The sequence below is a fragment of the Cariama cristata genome, unplaced genomic scaffold, assembly GCF_000690535.1.
Source record: "Cariama cristata isolate BGI_N322 unplaced genomic scaffold, ASM69053v1 scaffold9426, whole genome shotgun sequence".
Lineage (NCBI taxonomy): Eukaryota > Metazoa > Chordata > Aves > Cariamiformes > Cariamidae > Cariama > Cariama cristata.
Window position 1 is genome coordinate 23,829 of NW_009622679.1, and position 21,915 is coordinate 45,743.

A 21,915-nucleotide genomic window follows, 5' to 3' on the forward strand; every position below is an offset into this window, starting at 1 on the left:
TGCAATCTAGAAGATTGCATGTGTATTTAAGTATATAAATAGTCTTACTGATATCCAGTTCTGTATGTGGTTAGCAATGGGCTGAATGCCAAGTTCTGTCCAGTCACTGAATTGTGTTAGATTTTGATTGACATATATTTGTCTTCCAGGTGACAATAGCTTGTGACGCAGTTCTCAGCGCAAAATCACCCTACAGGAAGCAGGACCCTGACTCCTGGGAAGAAGAGCTACAGGCATCTAAACATGCCAAAACACTTGTACAGTTAGACAATGGTGTTAGAATTCCCCCCAGGTGAGAGCAATAAGATTTGTTCACTGTAGGCTCTCTGCCACAGTCCAGAGTAACAGAACTAAAGCCAGCAACTCGGCCAACAATTCTCTTGCATGACTTCAGGCTGGGTGTGTATGTCTGGTTTGACCGACCATAATTGGAAATACAGGACTGGTTCCTGCCTTACTTATTTCTGCCGTTTCTTCCTGTTTTCTCTTGCAGCGGTTGGAAATGCTCAAAATGTGACCTGCGGGAGAATCTGTGGCTGAACCTGACAGATGGTTCTGTCCTGTGTGGAAAGTGGTTCTTTGATGGCAGTGGAGGGAATGGGCATGCAACGGAGCACTACAAGGAGACGGGTTATCCCCTGGCAGTGAAGTTGGGAACCATCACTCCTGATGGAGCAGGTCAGCCACCTGGCAGGTTCTGAGTTTGTGAGTGAGGCTAATAGTATATCTATTACCAAGTGGGTTTGTTCTTCTAGTGCAAATGTTTGAGAGTGCAATGTGGAAAGAAAACCCTGTGAGTCTGTGAATCTTGATTGGGGTTGGGGGGAACGACACACACTCCGTTTGGAGAAAGACCTTACCTTTTTTTATCTGCTCTTCTCCTTCTGTCTTATACTTGGTGTAAATAGTTTCTTGGGTTTGTATAATAATAGATTTATAATAGAAGAATGGTATTATTTTGAAACAGCAGAATCTGGAGAAACAGTATTTTTCAGCTCTGCTACATTTGCTAGGGGAAATGGTTCAATCTTGTGTAACATAGAAACAATAACAGGGTCATGATTTTTAAAGTCAGAAAAGTCCATTCTTAATAGCATGTATATGTTTTTCTAATCACACTGGAAACTGTGCTGTTTTTCCTTATTATTTTGGTAGCATTTTGTTCAGTCTAATGAACGCTCATCTTCATGGGGCTGCTGTGATGCTCATTTGTAAAATGCTTGATGATTTTGAGAGGGGAAAAAAAAGCTATAGATTTATCCTTGTTTACATATTCTCCAAGTGCGATGTTCTGCATTGTTACTGTGGAGAAGGTTATGGTGTGTGAGGATTAGATGGAGTAAAAACATAAGCTGAAAAAGTCATAAGCAAAGAGATCCTTTGCTACAACTGTATGGAGAAATAAAAAATAGAAGAACACATAGCATGATTATATTTTGGTTTTAGTGCTTATGACCAGATCGATGAAAAATAGCTGTTTAGAGCAGCTGCTTTTTTTTAACACACATCAGTTGAGAGTTTTTCATCTTTAAGTCTTCTTCAGTGTCAGGGAAAGGGGACTGTGGTCAGATTCAACCAGCTGTGCCACAGAAACACTGAGCAAAATTCATTCTTTTCTCTCCCAGATGGAATATTGTTTCCTTGTATGAGCCTGGTCTTGGGTGATTTCTACCCGGATCTCTCAGTTATTGAAGGTGTTAAGGATTTGCCTAGCTGTAGGTTTCAACTACATCTACAAAATAAACAGAAAATTCTTTTGTGGTTTTTTTCATTATTTTTTTTTCCCTTTCTTTCTCATCTTTAGCAGCAGTACTTGTTTCCTTATGGCTGCTGTCCTGCCTCCCACTGATCAGCTGCTTCCTCTCTTACGTGGCCTTTCAGATAACAAAGGACAGGCTGTCATCTTTCCCTCTAAATGAGGGGCACCAGCTGTTCTCCACAGACCTTTATTCTCCTGGATGATGTTTACTTGGTTTCCCTATAGAAAAGACTTCCCTCCCCCAACCCTCCTTGTTTCCTTTTCAGTAATTATTCTCTCTCTGATCTATATTGCAGTGGTAATCATAACCTCTCGATAGCGCTGGATGACAGATAAGCTTCAGGAAAGAGGCTCTGTGGCTGATTGTGACGCAAAGTCTGTTCCGTTTCTGCTTCCCTGAGATGGAGGTGAAGAGGTGATGGTAGAGGAGTAATAAGTGTTAGTCCCTCTGCTGACATGACTTGTTTCTTTGTCACACCAGAAAGAAGGAGAAAGAGGTGGTGCCAGTATTCCACTTACACTTACCCTGCGTGTACACAGGGGGAGCAGAGGAGAGCTCCTTGTCTTTCCTTGGGAAATCCGTGTTGTATAAGTTATGAAAGATTTCTCGGGCATTAGCTCCATTTTGTAGCATTCTGTCAACAAACACATCTGGCATGAGGGCAGAAATTGAACCAAACTTCTGCTTTCCATTCTTTGGGGGATCCTGAGCAACTTGTTTCTTCAGGGACAGCATTGCCATTGCCTGTTATGCTTTAAGTAGGAAGGAGTGATGTCTACACAGCCAGAACAGGTGTAAATCTACAGGTATCATTGTCATTTTTCTTCTATAATATGAATAATAATGATGATTCTGTGTTTAATAATATTCTATGTTGACTGTTTTGGCTTTTTCTTGGTGTAGTTTGTTTTTTTCCCCCCTTATATTCCTCCCTTTTTTCAGTTTCTCACTCTAATGATACCAGCTTTTGTGTGTCACATTTGCTGGCTTGCCAGCATTCCTTATCTACCAGAGTCCATATGACAGCACTACAGACCTGTGTTTGGGGGCTCTCATCTTCTTTCTTTGATTTGCTGCTCTTTGATTTTTTTTTTTTTTTAATTTTTTTAAATTTTTTTAATAAGTGAATTCTGTGTCTCTCCCATGAATTTAAGTTGGCCACACAGCAGAAAGCACTAAAGACATGAGCTGGGCTTGAGCAAAAGATTAATGTGTCTTGTGTTCCATTTCTGCTGCTCTGGGTCAGTAGTTTCAGATGGCTGCTGTCTCTTCAGTTGCCAGAGCTTAGGGAAAACAAAATCAAAGCTTCCACGTTGAAAGCAGTCACCCGAGATCAGTTCATGTGTAATCTCACTCCATTAGGTGTCTGAACTTTTCAGGATCTTTTGGCTGTGCTGTGACCTCACCAGAAGACTATGGGAATGTTGTGATCTCTTGTGTGTGGATGAACAGTTGTGTCTTCTGGGCACGCTTGCTACCACACAGTGGAATTCCAGCAGATGGGCAGCTACAGCCACACGCATGCCAGAGAGGTGATCAGGACGGATGTTAATAGAGAGTCTGATGGCTAATCAGCAGCTGGCAGCACGACTCAAAAGCACAATTCCCTGGTTTGAGAGTGTTAATGTTTTTCATAGCGGTGGTAAACTTTAAAAGTTGCATTAGGTCTTTGAGTTCTTGGCTAACCTTCAACCTATCATTTCAGTGTGGGTTTGGTACTCGCAGACTTCAAAGAGACTGCCTTTTTGTTAAAGGCTTACATGGGGGATGGGCTGAATCAGAGCCAGGGTCTGTAGTTGCTAGGAGAGGGCCAGGTAAGGACCTTTCATGAGTGGTATCTGTGCTGTGAACAGCCTTTATCTGGGTTCCTGCTCTCTTCTCCTGAGTTTGTTTCATCTTTCTTTTGGCTAAGTTTTTTCCTATTGGCCTAGCTGTGGTCATACAAGGCAAGGCCACTGTGAGAAACTCTGCTGGGCATGAAGGAGACTTGACTGAGAGAAATGCAGGCAGACTGGCAGAGGGATTGTGGGGTTTGGTATGAGTAGAGACCGAAGCAGGGAAGTAGTCATTCACTACAGAGGAAGAGGCCAGAGAAGTGAAAAGATGAAAGGCCTGTTCAAGTTTTACTAGTGTGTGTCTTATCACTCATATCCTTTTATGATGCCTGCAGCTTTATTGCTATTTGCTTGAGTAGGTGAAACCTGCTCTAGACTCAGCTTCGTTACAGGACTTGCTTGGTAGACACTAAAAATTTTTTCTCTCTCAACCATTTCATCCTTCTGTTGAATTCATTAAACTTGGTTTCATAATGAAAATGTCATCATTAGACATATTGCTTCCCTTGACAATTTGAACTTTGCCCTGCAAAAATGTTTATGGGCTTTACTTAAGGCCATAAGGACCTATCATAGAGCTAGAACTGAAATCTAGATCCCCCATACAATAAAGCAAGACACCTCAGTCATGAAATCAGCCTTACTCCCTAACTACAAGATTAATCTTTGAAGTCCAATCCAATAAACACCTCTTTATTTCTAATAAAGAATTTCTCAGTTCTCCTTGCATCTCGGTGGGAAAAGGGCATAAGTAAATTCCTTAAACTATACTAGAAATTAAAATACCATTGGCAGTAGTCAGTTGGCCCCATATACTCAGAGTTTTAATGTGTCTGTCTGTACCTAGTAGCTTCACAAAAATTCAGAATCTCTTCTTGCCATGTTCAAAATGTGGACTGGCCACATATCTGAGCATTTTGCATGCCCTGTTCTGTGTTTTCCCAAACCTACAAATTTCTTATTTTGGGGGGGGAAATACTGTGGTCACTATAAATATTTTTAGGTTTTAATACTGTGAGGCCATGTCATTTCTTTTGAGCAGAGTAATTGAGGTGATTGTGCTGAGAACATTTAAGATATTTACTGAGCTGTAGGGATGTCTATGCATTTTTCTGCTGGTCGTAACCAAACTTGGAGAATATGAATAAGGCATCTTGTATAGGCACTCTGGTACTGAGAATGCAATGTTAGTAAACAAAGAGAAGGGATAACGTTTGATACTACAGCTCATCGGTTTCTCTCTGCTTTTTTGTAGATGTCTATTCCTTTGATGAAGAGGAACCAGTTTTAGATCCCCATATAGCAAAACATTTGGCACACTTTGGAATTGATATGCTGCAGATGCAAGTGGTAGGAAATGCATCTTTTATTTAGTTTGTTGTTTACTTGTTGTTTGTTTAGTTGGGAGTGGGAGAGAAACAGGAAAAGAATGATACTTGTAGCTTACAATTGTGTGGTTCCTTTAGACTGTTATGATAGTATTTAGTTTTGTAAAGTTCACCCAGCCAGTTCGTATTTTATTTTCTGAGTTCTGAGATGAGTGAATCATTACTCTCAAATCCAAAAGTTGCCTTGCGAAAGAGTTACTTTGTGGTTTTTAGTTTACATGTTTCACTTCTCATGTGTTGTGTACCATTTTCCTTCAAGATGAAAAACATCATTCAATTAGAGAGGAATATCTAGAATATTTAATTACAGTGAGCAAAGGAAAGCCTATTGAATGTGTAAGCAGTTACCAATCTTAGGCAAAAAATAAACTAAACAATGGCTAAGCAAAAAAGCGGTCGAAAGGTTCTTTATGTAAAATTATAAATTTCAGTTTAGGTCTTGTTAACAAATACATTACAAAATGCAAAAATACATTCTCTCAAGTCTAGAAAATAGCATGGTCTATGGCATTGTACACTAGAAAGGGACTGGGGCAAGAAGGGTCCTGTTCCTGAACATGTTGTGGGTCTGTATTAGTAGAGAAGTCCTTTTAATAATTTGCATCTTAGCGGATGTTGATTCCAGTTCTGTTTAAATGATCTAAGAAGTCTGAATGAATAAGGTTATAAAGGCAGGTGGGGTGTTTTTTTGGTTTGGGTGATTTTGGTTTTGATTTGTTTTGAGTTTTTTTTCACACAAGCACATAGGCTGGTATCACTGCCTGAGAACCTGAACACGAAAGCTGTTAGAAATGAACAAACCTGATAGTGGTTTAGTGTATTTCATTGTCCAAGTGGAGAGAAAACTAATAATAACTCTAAAATAATAGAGAAGAGTTAAACTGCAGTTTCAAAAGCCTTCATGGTACTAATAATATTTTTGGTATACTAATTTTCCTTGCCAATATCATGAATAAAAAGTCTCTTTTATCCAGCAGTCTTTCTGGAAAACCTGTTTTACTCAGCAACCTTGAAAACTTAGTCTCAGCTGTTGCAAAGGTTTTGCCTTCGTTCTTCAGACCAGTCTGAAAAATTCTTAGTGAAGTGATGGAGTAGTGCTGGCAGTAAATGACACTGTAGTGACCTGTATCTACAAGCTGTGAACAATTGATGTACCTATGAGCTGAAAGCTGAGCCGTGAAGGGGAGAAACTTCAGCATCACAAATTTTGGCTTTTCCCATTGAAAGAAGGGACAGGTTCTTGGATCTGCAGCTTTTCATGTGGTTTGTTTGCTAGGACCAGCTTCTACAACAGCAGCTATTCCTAGCCATTGCATTTTTTCAGGTTTCATATTCCATTTGTAGTGTTTTGATGCTGCGGCTTGAGGTCACAGCCCTGAGAGAAGTGGAGCTCCCAACTGGGATTGAGGTCACAACTAGGAACACTCAAAAGAGCCAGTGGTCTGTGGTAAAGAGCTAAGAGGTATATTGGAAGAACAGGCTGCTAGCCTTCTGACCCTGATCTCCCCTACATGCAGGATTTATCTCCCTTTGCCCGTTAGTTTGGCTCTTCTTTTCTAGGGTATAGATTGCAAAGTTGGTGATGATGCTGGCAGCAGCGTAATTGTTGCAGAAGTTAAACAGATTTAAAAAAATCTTGTTGTTTTCAGACAGAGAATGGGCTAAGAGATAATGATATAAAACCAAGAGTCTCTGAATGGGAAGTGATTCAGGAAGCTGGCATGAAACTCAAGCCCATGTATGGCCCAGGATATACCGGCATGAAGAACCTGGGAAATAGCTGCTACCTCAATGCTGTCATGCAAGCCATTTTCAGCATCCCAGAGTTCCAGCGAGCGTAAGTACTTCAAACTAGTTCTTGTCACTAGCTGCTGCATTCCTCAATCTCTTGGTTTTCAAAGAAAAATGGTGTTTTAATTTTTGTCTCACCTGCAAACAGGTCTCCTTCAGTCAGTGCAGTGGCTGCTTGGAGGATTTAGTGATTGTATTGTTCTGTTCTGGAAAAGGTGGGAACACAAAACCCAATCTGCTTTTGAAATCAGAATTTCCTTGGCTTCAGTGGTGGGAAATCATATGCCACCTTCTAGACTTGATTGCTTTGTCTCTGCTTTTTATATACATATGTACATGTCTCTGTCTCAGTATCATCAGTGTCACACTAGGGTTTTTTGTAGTGGCCCACGCCTTCATATAGCTGTGGGAATCATTCTATTGCTCCAGTGTCATTTGTGCAAAAAACTGTATTGGCACAAATATGTTAATATTGATCCATGCTAGTGAAAAGAAATGCACCTTTTGCATGCAGGTCTGGCAAAGGAGAAGGAAACTATCATCAGAGGCATTTCTTTAATTAAAGTTCTTATAAAAAAAAATCTCATTTCATGAAAAGGATAGCGTGAGGATATTCTTCCACTGAATAATTAAGAGAGTAAAAGGACAAAAGCACATCAGAAGATTATGAAATATTCCTGGCTGATCAAAACTGAACACATCACTCCAAGGAGAGAAGCCTTTTTGTAAAGGACAGTCTGTGGTTTGCAATAAAATTCAGAGTGCTCTTTCATTCCACAGCAGTAGTAGTGTGTGTGCTGGAAGTGAGGCTTTTAGATTTTAGAAAGCCTCCTAGGTTTTCATGTAGCAATTGCCTCTGGAGAAGAAGAGGGAGAAAACATGTCTTTGTTTTCTTTGTTAGCCATATGGAGTACAGTCTGTAGATTCATTGTGCCAGCTTTTCTACCTCCATTTTTGAAAAGTATCAAAATGGACTTTACTAAGGGAGGTTGTTTTCCACAGTGTGGTCCTTGGGTTTCCAGGAACACTTAGTATCAACAAAGTAGTGGAGATCTTTGATGAAAGAGGGACAAGGCAGAAATAAGATGTGTTCTTTCAACATCGCCCTATCTACTTAGCATGTTTTCTCTTGTGCTCAAGGAAAGCAGTGCTTGGATAATGTGCTACTAAATGCTTCACTTTCCCTCAAACTGGCTAGACAATGTGTACCTCAGTGTTTATTGTCAGGAGTTAGCCTTTGTTTCCCTGAAGTAACTCAATAGAAATGTTCTTTTTACATGTTTTGGTCCTGATACAAATCTGGAATTTAATTGGCCACATTGGTTAGGAGTAGAAAGTACATTGGTTCTCAGCCCAGCTCTATGGTTTTGAGCAACACCATCCTGCAGCTATTTCAAGATCAAGGAACAGAATTTAAATTCCAGATGAGCAACACCACCATAGCCTTTATAGCTAGAAGCTTGTAAGCAAAATTTAAGTGTCCATTTCCTAATTTCTTTACTATTATTTTTCCATGAGGCACTCACAAGGGATAGGTTAAGTCATTGCTATGATGCAAAATTTGAATTATTAGCACAGGGGAAGCCTGCTGATGTATCATGGCTGAGGATCTGTTAGGATATCCTTGGGTAAATCTAGCTGCAATATTTAAATGTTTCTGCTTTGTCCTTGCTTCCCAGGTATGTGGGAAACCTTCCACGAATATTTGACTACTCTCCTCTTGATCCAACACAAGATTTCAACACTCAGATGTAAGTGATGCTTCTCAATGATTTACTTGGTCAAGTTAAATAAAATCTAAATAATTTAGTGGCAGGGCAAAAGATCACCTCTGCATGGGCTTGAAAATGAGATATGGCACAAGGTAGAATGGGCAGATTTGCCTGCTTAGTTGCAGGTAATGATGTTTCATCAGCGGGTCAAAGACAGTAAACTTCTCTTTTGCTTGAAATAAAAATCTTCTCTTCTTTTCTGTTTTTCTCAGATGTTTGTTTCTACCCTGCCACTTTCTTCCCTACAGGGCTAAATTGGGACACGGCCTCCTTTCAGGCCAGTACTCTAAGCCACCCATGAAATCTGAGCTTATTGAGCAGGTGATGAAAGAAGAACACAAGGTATTTGACTGAGTTTGTACAGCTTGGTAACTAGGTAAAAGTGATATCCTGAGAAAAGGGAACAGGTGCTGGGCATTGAAGAACACGTGTGGATCCAGCATGGGATGCTTAGCAAGGTGGAATGTGCAGGATTCTAGTCAGGAATATATTAGTCAGGGGCTATTTGTGCAAAGCATTAAAGCAACCATTGGTTCTGCTAATAAAGTGTTCTACTGCACCACTGATGTGTGCAAAAGTTCATAGAACTTGCAACTTATGTTTATCTTGCCTGAGGAACAACCAAAAAAGTTATCTAAAGTCCTGAGCATTTGGAAGCAAACTTATAAACACTCTTTAAATTTCAGAAAGAAGTGTAAAGAGCTAAAGAGTTGTTTCCAGGAAGGGTCTGGAATATATTCCACCTGATTTCAGGAGAAGTTGTCTGTGTAATGCAAGATTAAGTGGTGCTAGAGGCTTTCATGTAGATGAAGGAGGGGCTATGCACAGCCATGTCCCCTGGGGCTTTGTTCAAGTATTTCATGGTACAGAAATCATGTAGAAGCATGTCTGTGCCAGTGGGATCTATCCTGGAAACACAACAGTATATGCGGTTTTGGATGTAATTGAAACTCTAATTGCTGGACAACCTGGGGAAGAAGAATGTATCTATCCTGATTTATAATAATTCACAACAGAAAAAAACTTGGAATCAGCTTTCTCAGAATAGGCAATTTCAGAACAACAGTATACTGAGGGGCAAGTACTGTATAGTTGACATGCTAGACACAAAGGAGAGAGGAATTGAAGGATGAAATAATCTTTTTTCCCCATGTTTATATAATACAGAATTTTATTTCTGTCATAGTGTTACCAGTGGGAAACTGTCCTTTTATTTTTTACTATAATTTGGAGTAATTTTGCAGCAAACCAGATACTTAGCTCACAATATCTAGCTAGTATCTAGCTTTGAGAACTCCAGTATTGTTGGTTCTGTAATCTTCATATTGCCTTTGTGTTGTTCTTCTGCAACGTGAAAGTTGCTTGTTTCTCTTATGCTGCAAAAATTAAGGCATGTGTTGGCATTGTAACATCCATAGACCTGTGACTTCATCTGTCTGTGCTTTGTCCTCACCCAGCAATGAATACATTCACACTCTCAGTCATCAGAAAGCCTATTCATATTCTTTGTCCAACAGTCTTTTGGTTTTAGCAGTAAGGATGATTTTTGGTGAAGGCCTGACGGATCTATTTGTATTAACAAGGTTAATGGGCACTGTCTGATTCACCGGTTTATCTTTTTACCTGTTCTTGCTTGATTTTGTGAAGAAAAGCTGTCAGTAGCTTAGTGGTGAGACAGAGAAGTTTCTTCTGGTTTTGTAAGTTGGTTTAAGTTTCCATCAGCCATTGGAGAATTGGAAGATTAGTTCAGATTTTGCCTTTATACTCAAACGCTGCTGCTTTTGGAAGTGCTTTTCTTTTCCCTAGTCATCCAATCAACAGTTGACTTAAACAAAATGTTAGTTATTGGGAAAATGTTACCTACCCAAGCGAAACAACAAACCTGTTATTTTAGGTTTGTTTAACTGTTCAAACCATCTATCTTTTAAACATCTTGTTTAGAGCGATGCTGGGAAAACTGAAGCTAGAATGTATTCGTGTCCCTGCCAGCCTCTGCTATTGTGACCCCAAGCAGCAATTGGAGTCAAACCGCAGATTCCACAGATGGGATATGTAGAAATGAAATGTCAACTGATAACCAATACTGAAAATATTACCTGTAGAAAAGAGCTGTCTTAATGGAGAAAGAATCTCTGATACCAAGTTGTAGTTTTCTACACAGTATGTCATGCATGTTTCTGTCACAGAAGCATGGTGATAGCTTCCATGGAAATAGGTATTTTCCTCTACCTTCATCTATCAGTTATTGATATAGTGATTTCTTCTTCTGAAATCAGAATGCTAAGGAGACTTTGGACAAGATCGAGCACCTGGTACAGAGTAGTTTCCGTGATCTGAAAGTCCTATGCGTCCTGAGTAATTGTTTTGTACAGTAGCTATTCATTGTTTTGGAACAACGAATGAATCCTGCTTGTTTCCTTTAAATAAAGTTTAAAACTTATCAATGCGTCACTGACTAAGGAATAGTGGAACAGATTTCAACAGACTCCTCACATTAAATTATGTATACTGACTGACCTGCTTTCTTAAACACATGCAGGGTATGAATGAAGAATAATGTGCTGGAAGTTCAGGGTCTTGAACCCTTTGAATAAAGCTACGTCTCCTCATTTACCCCAGCAGCCACTACTAGCAATGAGATATTGAGAATCTTGTAATGACAGATGCTATAAAACTCTATCAGGTAGTAGTAGGCATCTACTGGCATTTAACAATACTTGTGCTGTTCATAAGTTCTGTTTAATAAAGTTGTAGTTACATGCATCAGATGTCTTCTTTGTCAAGCAATTCATAGCATGTATTAGGATTTGAAACAGCTTTTACTGCTTTTGTTCTCTGTTGTGTTGAAGGTGTATTTAGAAAAAAAAATCAGGTATAGATATTTTCTCCATTCCGTCACTCTGGGCATACAAATCTATGTTTTGTCAGTTTGAGGAGTGCTTTTTTGTTTGTTTGGTGCCCCCCCCCCCCAATAATACTGGGTCATATACAGATAGTGTTTTGTCATCCAGAGAGTTGTATTGACATTTCTAATAAATACAATTGTATAGGATTTTAGGCCTTCAGTGTTTTCAAATGCTTCTGCTTTGTGTCTATAAAATAAATTATTAATTTCATTTTTATTCTTCTACTTTTTACCTTCCTACATGCAAAGAACTTATGTAGCTTTCTGGGTCTTTGGAATTCATCCAGAGTTTTTTGGGAGTTGTTGCCTGTAAAAGCATTCATATGAGATCTGCAGTGGTCCAGCACAGTCTATATTTAGCTAAACTGTTTTGCAACTGTTGATGGGGAAAGTATGCTAGGTATTCTATAAATATTCATGGTACTGTGAAGCTAAAATTTTTCACCACAGGAATTTAGTCTGGAAATGGCAGCAGTTTTCCTGGACCCACTTTAACATTAAAATCAGGCTGAAAAGCCTAAAGGGTCATCAGCTAGGACTTGATTTTCTGTTTAGAGCTTTCCTATTTCTTCCATTATTTTTCTTGTCCTTGAGGTGGAAGGGGTTTAGGGGGCAAGATCTGATCCTCTTCTGTAGACTGTCACACATGGCATGTTTCTCTTCGCCCAGCTCAAATGGCTGAGTAAAGAGTGTATAGGTGGAAACAAGGCTTGATTCCAAACTCATTGCATTATACATCAGAGTAGATGTGCCACCTTGCCATATTCTTGCTTCTGACATAGAAAGAAGCCTGGTATATAGTAATTTGAGCTGGTTTATGCATTTCTCTCCCCCATCCTAGCTTTGATGAAAGGCAACTGAGGACACTGAAGCAATATATAACCCAAGATTCAGAAATCCATAGAACATCTCTTTGTTCAAGCAATACTGAGAGTATACTAGAGCCTATAAAGAGCATCTTAGCCTAATGTGGTTGCTGGTCTACTGCCAGAAATGGAAAAAGCATTAAATTGAGAATCTGCTTCTGATTTCAGTGGGTCTGGGAATACCTTGCCCTAGTGAAACCAAGAATAAAATTTTGCTCTTTTAGTGTGTGTTTTATATGCCTTCCATTTCATGCTGCTTTTTCTATTTTTATATTGGTATGATAGTGCAACTGTAGTAAAGAATGAGATTGGGTGAATTTGTAACAGCCTCTGACATATCCTAAAGGCTACACTTTTGCTTGGATTGTCTTTAAAATTATTTGGTCTCATGGAGGATGAGGGCAAATCTGAGAAAGATTCTGACCCTTTCAGAAGTGTTATTTAAAAGGCATTATAGCTAGTGTTGTCTTGAGGATGCAATTTGGGGTGATTGGAGAGGCTTCTTAAAGTGGTGTAGAGGGTGAGAAAATCAAAACTAGGACTCTCTTGGAAGCTAGAGATTTTCTAATTTAGGATAGTTTCCTACTGATGTAACTAAATGGGTAAAGGCAGTATCTTATGGTCCTTCAGCATGACCAACACCTGCAAATTGCAAATTCATGTCTGTTCTTAACAACACATCTGGGAATCCATGCTGCACACATCAGTTGTTCTCCATTTGATTTTGTAGAGGTCTCTGGAAAGGTTTTGTCCTGAGTAAAGCTGCTACCTGATATACCAAAGTGCTTCAATGCCCATGTACTTTTAGGTAGAACAGGGTTTTAGCCTTTCTGAAAACTACTAACCGTTAGCAAACCTTCAGTAATCTCTTTTAACTTGCAAATGCAATAGAAAAATCAGATAGAGTGAACGCTGTACGAACTATGTGATAAAACATACTCTAAAACCTCCAAATCATGTTTCAGGACCCTTTCCATTTTTGGTAAAATGGAAAACCAGATGAAACTGAAACTATCATTTCTCCAGTGGCAGAAACAGGCCATAGATAGAACTGGTGGAGTGACTTTGAGATATTTGGTCCAGGAATGAATAAAAATCCTTCTTTAAAAGGTTTCTCTTTCTTTTATTTAGCCTCAACACAATGGAATATTTCCCCGAATGTTTAAGGCTTTTATAAGTAAAGGCCACCCAGAATTTTCCTCTAATAGACAACAAGACGCACAGGAATTTTTCCTGCATCTTATAAATCTAGTAGAGGTGAGAAAATCTGAATTACTGCTGCTTTTCTCTGGTTATATTAGATAATGAGGGCTGTTATACGAGTGGATTTTTTTTTATTATTATTATATTCTTTTTAGCCTTGGATATGTAGAAAATGGCACTAATTAAAATGTATTTTGCTTTATAAACATTTGTTTCTTTAATTCTCCCTTCTCTTTACTTCAGACTCTTGCATGACCACACACAGGGTCAATGCTGCTGGTAACAACTGCAAGAGATATAGAGAGGTCAAGAATCGCTGTACAGGCTATAACATTCATAAACATATGTGACTGTCCTTTTAAATTGCTGTTCGTTTTATGATTGCATGATATCCATTTGTTTACCATATTGAAGTCTGTATTGGAATATTAATGAATTTGGTATTATGATGATTATTATTATTCCAAATTTCTATCATCGTTGGGAGCAAACTAATTACCATGTCCAGTTCTTTTACAAATCCCAGCTGTACGTCATTGAATCATTATGGGAGGAAGGACTCCCCTGCTGAAAGCAAAGTGACTATTTGTCAGTTGAATATTTCTGTATAAAATGTTAGTTTCACTGAGCTCCAGCTAAGTGCTGTATGTAAAAGAATCAGAACTGTGAATTTTAATGCTATCTTTCTGAAAAGGAAATTTACAAATACATGCACTTTTGATTTAAAGCATTTCTTTCTTGTCCATCCTTTCTCCCTCTTTTTCCCATTTTCCTCAAGAATCGAGAGTGTTTATTCATGTGTTACAGTCTAGATGAAGTTATTCACATTTGTATACATAATATTCCACATCCCAAAATGCATGTACTGATTATAGGGTGGTTAGAAGACATTTGTCTATTTTTTGCCTGATAACAGACATTAACATGAACAGTAGAGAGGTATATTATTTGTATGACATTCCCATCTGGATAATGAACTACAAGTTGCTTGTTCTGTTTCAGTGCAGATTCGGAGTGGTAGGAGCAATTCTATTTGCTGAAAGGATGCTCCATGTTATTTACCTGAGCTTTCTATCTTTATTGTAACCTGCCACCTTCCTACCTTCTTCTGTTCACCTTGACTCAGTCAGATTCATTAGGTACATACTCTGCAAGTTACTATGTGTAGAAAGATACTGCTGTGTATGCAGACATTGTGGACTTCAGTGGGATTCTCTGTGGGTGCAAGAGTTCTGCATGCAATAAAATGCAAGCTGAGCTGCCAGACCTGCGTGCAAGATTGGTGTCTTTGTGCTTGCCATAAACCAACCAGCAGCCTTTGGGTTCTCTGGTCGTTTTAATGATTGTCATTTAAATAATTGGATCTAATATTCCTTTCAGAGGAACCCTGTAGGTTCAGAAAATCCTAGTGATGTTTTCCGGTTCCTGGTGGAAGAACGCACACAATGCTGCCAGTCCAGAAAGGTCCGCTACACAGAGAGAGTGGACTATATCATGCAGTTACCTGTTGCCATGGAAGCAGCAACAAACAAAGGTAAAGAAAGAAACTGGTCTATTGACTGACCTTCTGGTGACTCTCTCAGTCATGAGGGAATGAAGTTCTCACCCCAGTGTGGTCTCTTTGTATGGATTGAATAGTTCAAGGCTATGTGGCAAATCAAACCAGTGAACTGCCCAGGGGAATGTTACTTGGTTTGATTTTCTTTAAAGGCGATTTTAAACACACATCAGTTTGTGTCTTTACTGTCCCTGCTTATATTTTTAGGGAACAAGATTTATGCCTGGATACTCTTGGAAAGTTTTCAGGCAGATTTCTTCTCCGACTGTGGGACCACCATTAAGTGTCACCACTCAGCAATATATCACCAAGAACCATAGCAGTTTGTATGATAAAGATCTCAGAGATTTGTGATTTAAAACCTTGACCTGGATTTGACCCAGGGATGTGCCACACCACTTGTAGTACAATTTATTTATCCTTGGGTTTTGTGCGTGTGTGTGCCCAGAGATCCCCATTAGGATTGGATTTCCTTTGTCCTCAATAGTGAACCAGTATATAAAATCTTCTTAATTCTAAAAAAGGAACTGAACATACTAGCTAATAAATATCTTGTAAAAACAAACACACACTCACAAAAAACAAACAAGCAAAAAAATGCAAAAAAAAAACCCCCACCCAAACCACCACCCAAACAAAAACCAAATTGGCTTTGTGTTCGTTAGCAGCAGGTTATAAGATCTAACATGATAATAGAGAATAGGGGTATAAAATAGTTTGTCATCTATAAAGCCAAAGTACACAATTTGGATATCCTGGTCTTTAGGAGAGGAGGGAAGGAGGATGAAGTGGTGGACATTGATTTTAATATACAGGAGTGTTTTTTCATGCCTGTGAGCTGCCTGAGAAAGCATACTTGTTTTTAAAGGAGAAAATGGCTGAGGAGGCTAGAAGACTTGGAAGCAGGAGGGAGGTACTGATGAATCTTGGTTGCCCCTGCAATCGATAGTGAAGAGTCTTGCAGGCCAACATAATAAATGTATGCTTGAGGCAGAAGTGAAGGGGACATCACAGGAACTCTAGAAGGGGAGTGTGCCTCTGGTTTCCTACATAATCTCAAAATTTAAAATATTTTGAAGCTAGAAGGAACTATTCTGATTATTTGATCAGATCCTTTGAAATAGCACAAGACAGAGAATTCAACCTACTGCTTTTCACCTAGCCCACAACTCCTTTAACTGGACAATATATTTTAAAAAGACCATTTTGACTTGAAAATTTGTTTTGGAGAACTTTGTGTTCTTTGTTCATCAGTTTCAGTGATGATTCTACTGCTTATAAAAGAGCATGTTATTTCCAGGTAATGGCTCAGGAGGTATATTAATTTATGAATTTACCGTATGGTGCTGCTCAACTTACCAGTGTCAGGACTCTTTCTAGATCATGCATAATTCTGTCCTGTCTAGAAACTCAGATAACACAGATAGACAGCAATAATTTTCCAAGTCAGATTGAGCTGATAAAGTGGGTAGTTGACGTTACTATTGACACAGGATTCTGACTATCATGGCAAGGCTTTAATTGCGTGTTGCCCAGTATTTCGAGTTCTATGTTTTCACCATGAACAGAAACCTTCAAAAAGAGATCTGGTTGTAAGTGTAGCTCCTGATCCCAATGCAGACAAGAAGATTTGATGTCTAGTTAAAGCCATGTAAAAATTTTATTGATAAGTAGGTTTTGCGTTTCTAAAACTTGCAAAGATAAGACTGGTGAGGGACATCATAACCACAACAATGTACATTTAGCTTTTAGCGTCATGTATATTTCTCAGATGAATTAATTGCCTATGAATTGAAGAGGCGAGAAGCAGAAGCTGCAAGGAGACCTCCGCCAGAGCTTGTCCGTGCCAAAATCCCATTTAGTGCGTGTCTGCAGGCCTTTTCTGAACCAAACAATGTAGAGGATTTCTGGAGCAGTGCCCTTCAAGCAAAATCTGCAGGAGTTAAGTAAGTGTGTGTTTGGCTGCCTGTACAGTAGTGCTCTGTGCTTACCTTGCTATGTGGATGTGATGCAGAGAGAAATAGACAAAGGCATAGTGGGCTTTGGCGTTGTATTAGTGTTGGGGCTTATAAATGTAATGTGCAGATCAAGCCTGATGAGACTTGTAATGACCAATTGAGCAGGAAATAAATTGCTCTGAACTGTCCAACTCTAAGATGTGATGCGGTCTGGTTATTAAGAGCTTGAACTTTAAACTCTTGTAGCTTAATTGTCTGCCCACATTTTAAAATCAGATCCTATGTATCAGCTAGTGATAGAGCTCTGTATTGGTGGTAGGAGATGCAGTCTGGATCTCTGTGCTTAGTCTCTTGATGTCTTAATTGTACTAAAAATTCTGAAGGGCATTGTGTGGCAACAAAACCAGGTGAAGCAAATGAAGACTGTGTTTCTTGTAAGAAAGTTCTTTAGATAGATGGAGATTTTTGCACGGAGTATGCTGAAAACTTTGGTTTTATTATGTTATGTTTTATGTTATTTATTGTTTGTGTTTGGATTTCCACCCATCACCTTTGTATGCTACAGTGTTTGGTTGTGTCTCTTAAGTTTGCTGTCAGTTACATGGGGCCGTGGTACAAGATGGGCATACAAAGGAAGGAACCAGTCTTGTGTGTTTATGATCAGGTAGATAAAAGAACCAGGAATATCTTGGGCTTAAAAAAGCATTAAGAAGAAATAGGACAGCAGGTAGAGATCAGTGCAATTTTCAGGGGCAGTATTTCTTGCTGAGAACAAGAGTTAGTCTCTTATCTGGTTTCATTTTTATGTCAGCAGTAAGGAGCAGTTGAAAATTGGGCTCTGCAATGGGTTTGCTGTGGCTAGATGTCTTCTATTTTTAGATCACTTAACATATCAATGACTCAGTGCTGTCTTAGGATACAGTTGCACTGACATTGTATTGAAAACTGGTAGACAAGTGCACATGGCGGAGAAAAATGCAGCAGAAATGTAAAGATTTTAAGTATTAACTGTGAACATGTTGGAAGAACATTCTAGTCTTTAAATAGATCCAGGCTTAATTAGTAATTTAGTTGTTCTTCATCCCCTAGGTCTTTAAAAGCATTGAAAGATGAAGAATAATTTACTATTAAAATTCAAAAGTTTTGTGCTGCAGATGATGAAGTTACTAAAATTGCAAGGTAGTGCTAACAAGAATTTAGAAAGTAGTTATTTATAGTATGGTAGGAAGGCCTTATATTTATGATGCATTTACTGTATTTTACCCAGAGTTAGGCGAATTAAAAGAAAGGATGGCATGTGTGAATGGAAGATAAAGGGAAGGATGCAGGAGATTAAATGTGGGGAAAATGGGAGCATAGAGAAGGAGAATGGCGGTACATATAATGTTACATTTAGTTCAAGACTAAATTTTTTCTTTTCACTAGGTGGGCAAATAACAGGGATCCCCTTAAACTCAAGAGTCATCCTCTATTTTGATAAATATTATAGTAGCTCAATAAGAATGTCACATAGTTTTTTTTTTTGTATAGCACTTTCATGTGAAAAACTACAAAGGGCAGCTTTTTTTATCTTTGCTTAATGAAATGCTTTATAGATGGACTGATACCTCACAGACAATGCTACTGTTACTAGAAAGGGAGTGAATAAAATGCAGATTAATTGTTACTCCATTCTGTCCAAGATGTGTTTTAAGCCCATACCCTGAAATTCTAGCCAGTAAGTCATTCAAAATCCATTTCCTGACATTCAACTTTAGAACACTTTGAGTAAGCAAGTTTAATATTACTTGTTTTCTATAATCTTCCTACAAGCTGAATTGTCTGCAAGGGTTTGGGCTGACATTCAGGATATGAATGTATCGAAATCTACTACCATACTTCTCCACTGTACTTGAAAACTTTTTTGTAAAATTTATGGTTATAAAATCCGTCACTATTGATTTCACTCAGGGCTAAAGTTATTAATCTCTGTGTGCATGAGGTACCGAAATCTGTGCTTCTTGTGATTTTGTTGTCTGGCTTCAATGAATTGTATTTCTTGTGCTTCCCAGGACTTCTCGTTTTGCTTCATTTCCTGAGTACTTGGTGGTGCAGATAAAGAAATTCACCTTTGGCCTTGATTGGATACCCAAAAAGCTTGGTATGTGCCTTTTTACCTTTTTCTCATTCCATCTAAGATAATCTATAAGGTGTACAAGCTTTGATCTATAATGAGGACCTGGTTTGAGTCTCAGATTTATACTGTGAAGATCTTAATTGAATTGTCTTTCCTTTTATGACAAACTAATCCATCAGGTCTGTGAAGTTAGAATATGGTTTCATGTAGTCTGACCTTCTAGTTAAATCATGCTTTAGTGTTCCAAATGTCTCAAATAACTGTCTTCAGGAGGAAAATCCTGGCTGTATTTGTACCTTGAGTACCAGCGTCCCCTCTCTGAAGGGGTTGGTTGCACCATGAGGTCATCTTGCTGGATTCATAAGCTTAGCCTGTTTCTGTACTTTTGTAGATGTTTCTATAGACATGCCAGATTTCCTAGACATCAGTCACCTTCGGGCCAGAGGTCTCCAGCCAGGAGAAGAGGAACTTCCAGACATTGCTCCTCCCATTATCATTCCCGATGACCCAAAAGGTATTTACTGACAACTTCTCTCCTGAGTCTCTCCTGTATTCCCCTTTCCCTCTAGCACATACTGATTCTCTTTAATCTTCACCTTTTGGAGCTGTGAACAAAAAAAAGCAGCTCTGTGCTTCTGTAATTGAAGACTGTTGCAACACCCCACAGCCTTCTTTTCCTCCCTACTAGACAACCCAAGTTCTTCCAATTTTTCTGCTTTGATGTTCTCAGGATTTATGATTGATACTGTTGCTTTCAGTTCTCTCCAAATAATTCATATTTTTCTGAAATTGTTGTGCCCAAAGATAGAGATCATATTTTGTGAAATAGATTGATTCATTTGCTTTACTGGGTATAGTCTTATACTTACCCTGCTGGTTGGGGGTTGCATCTTTTGCAATAGTATAGTGCTGCTCAGCGGAACAGCTTGTGCTGCATTATGATCTCTCCATCTTTACCAGCTGGATTGTTCCATGTCTTCTATGTGCATGGATGATTATCCTTGCTTAAGGACAAAGTCCTTGTGCTCATCTTTATTGAATGTTGATTGGTATCTAGGACTTAAGTGGACAGAAGTGTGTGAAGACCTCTACATTTATGCAAATCAGCTACATGCAGAGAGCATCTTCTGTCCATTCATTGACCTTTAGTGCACGTTCATGATGCCCTTTCAGTAATGTCACTGTGTGCTTCCCAGGGCCTGGTGCGCAGGACGGTCTCAGACCCCTGCACTGAGTCTCATAATGGGTGGCAGAGGTGGAGTGGAGCATTAATCCACTCATTTCTTACATTTGCATAAGAGGTGTTACTAAACTGCTGTTATCTTTTGAGCACTTTCATACTAATTTTTTTCTAAAACCCAGTGATAAAGTAGTCTGGTTGGTATTGTAGCTAAATCAATCTCTCGGTTCTTGTGTCCTCCGTTGTGTACGGTACATGGTCCATCCTGGTCAGAAGGAATTTTAAAATCTGTCAGTTACTATGGTTATTTGTTGTAGGATTTTAGTGTTACAGTTCTGAGCAGATGGTCTTCTGTTCAGCTGCAGAGTTTATTTGGATAACTTTAAACAGTTTGATTCAAAGTGGAACAACAAACACACCATATCTACAGAATTGATTCATTCACAGTACAACAATACTTAATACACAAAGGACTACAATTTAAGAAAACAGCTTTCCAAGCATAGACAAAGATTTCAAAAGTTATTCATTTTTAAATTACAAGAATTGTTAGGTTGCAGTAGGCCCTAGCATGCCTAGTCCACTTCTCTGGATGTACGTAGGCCATACAGTCCCTTAAAAAGGGCATGCTCTCAAAGAGCTGATGTGAAACTGCTGACTAAAACATGTGTAGAGCGGAAAGAAAGACGAGTGATTAACATGGTATGCTGCTTTTTTTTTTCTTAAATACTGTTTCTTTCATGGTAAAGTTCAGAAGCAAGAATATTAGAATATCTTCCTTCCTCATTCCCTGGGTTTCTCTGGTGCATGAAATGGTTTATAGCCAGTAAAATCATGTTTTTATAGTGTGACTTTAGACCCAGATTGTTGCAATTTCCCCCAGATGACTGAAGTTTACTTGCCTCATTATTTAATAGGAAATCAAAAATGCAACTACTCTCATGACGGATTGCCCAGTTTGCTTGCATATTTATAATAGTGGTATAATATCAAGCTGTATATATATGAAAGGAAGCTAGTACTTGAAATCGTGTGTCAGAGCAAAGGCTAAGGCAAAATTCAGTTCTCTAAAGGTTTTAATTTTGTCCCTTATCTGTAGGTTCCTTGCAAAGATCTGTTCTTTTTTTATCCTCTTGCTCAATGGACTGACCTAGTTTTAGTGTAAATGCATGGGTGATGGTACCTTACTTATAACAAACCAGATTCTTGCTTAAGTTGGTTTAGATCAGCCATCAGCTATATTTGCTACTGGTTTATAGTACCAGTGACAGTTTGAGTTGAGTAAGGGAAATTGCTGGGCAGAAATATCCCTGGTCTAATTCATGGCAAAAACATCAGGGATGTAAGGATGAACATGCTCTGCATGTATGAGGTCAAATGTTTCTGTGACTTTAAAAATTCGGAATTATTTTTCCCATATGAATCTACTTAGCCTTCATATAAGTCCTTTTCCCTGTTTTTTTCCCTTCCTTTCTTAATTTTCAGATCGTATGACGAACCATTTCATGGAGTGTATGTATCTCATTTTTCTGAGACTGGTATTTCAGCTGCTTAAAAAATTGTCATGCTTTTGCTCAGCTAAT

General features: G+C 38.8%; 1 protein-coding gene across 1 annotated transcript in view; it reads left to right on the forward strand.

The window, feature by feature from the left end:
• The window catches only part of USP13 (ubiquitin specific peptidase 13 (isopeptidase T-3)), a 40,012-nt gene that overhangs the window by 12,945 nt on the left and 5,152 nt on the right, over positions 1-21,915 (forward strand). Inside the window, exons 4-15 of the mRNA XM_009702421.1 lie at positions 150-292; positions 494-678; positions 4,851-4,945; positions 6,633-6,820; positions 8,454-8,525; positions 8,795-8,888; positions 13,449-13,574; positions 14,901-15,054; positions 16,850-17,024; positions 19,088-19,176; positions 19,544-19,666; positions 21,818-21,844. Of these exons, the coding sequence (XP_009700723.1) occupies positions 150-292; positions 494-678; positions 4,851-4,945; positions 6,633-6,820; positions 8,454-8,525; positions 8,795-8,888; positions 13,449-13,574; positions 14,901-15,054; positions 16,850-17,024; positions 19,088-19,176; positions 19,544-19,666; positions 21,818-21,844 (1,471 nt within the window). The remainder of the gene's footprint in view (positions 1-149; positions 293-493; positions 679-4,850; positions 4,946-6,632; positions 6,821-8,453; positions 8,526-8,794; positions 8,889-13,448; positions 13,575-14,900; positions 15,055-16,849; positions 17,025-19,087; positions 19,177-19,543; positions 19,667-21,817; positions 21,845-21,915) is intronic.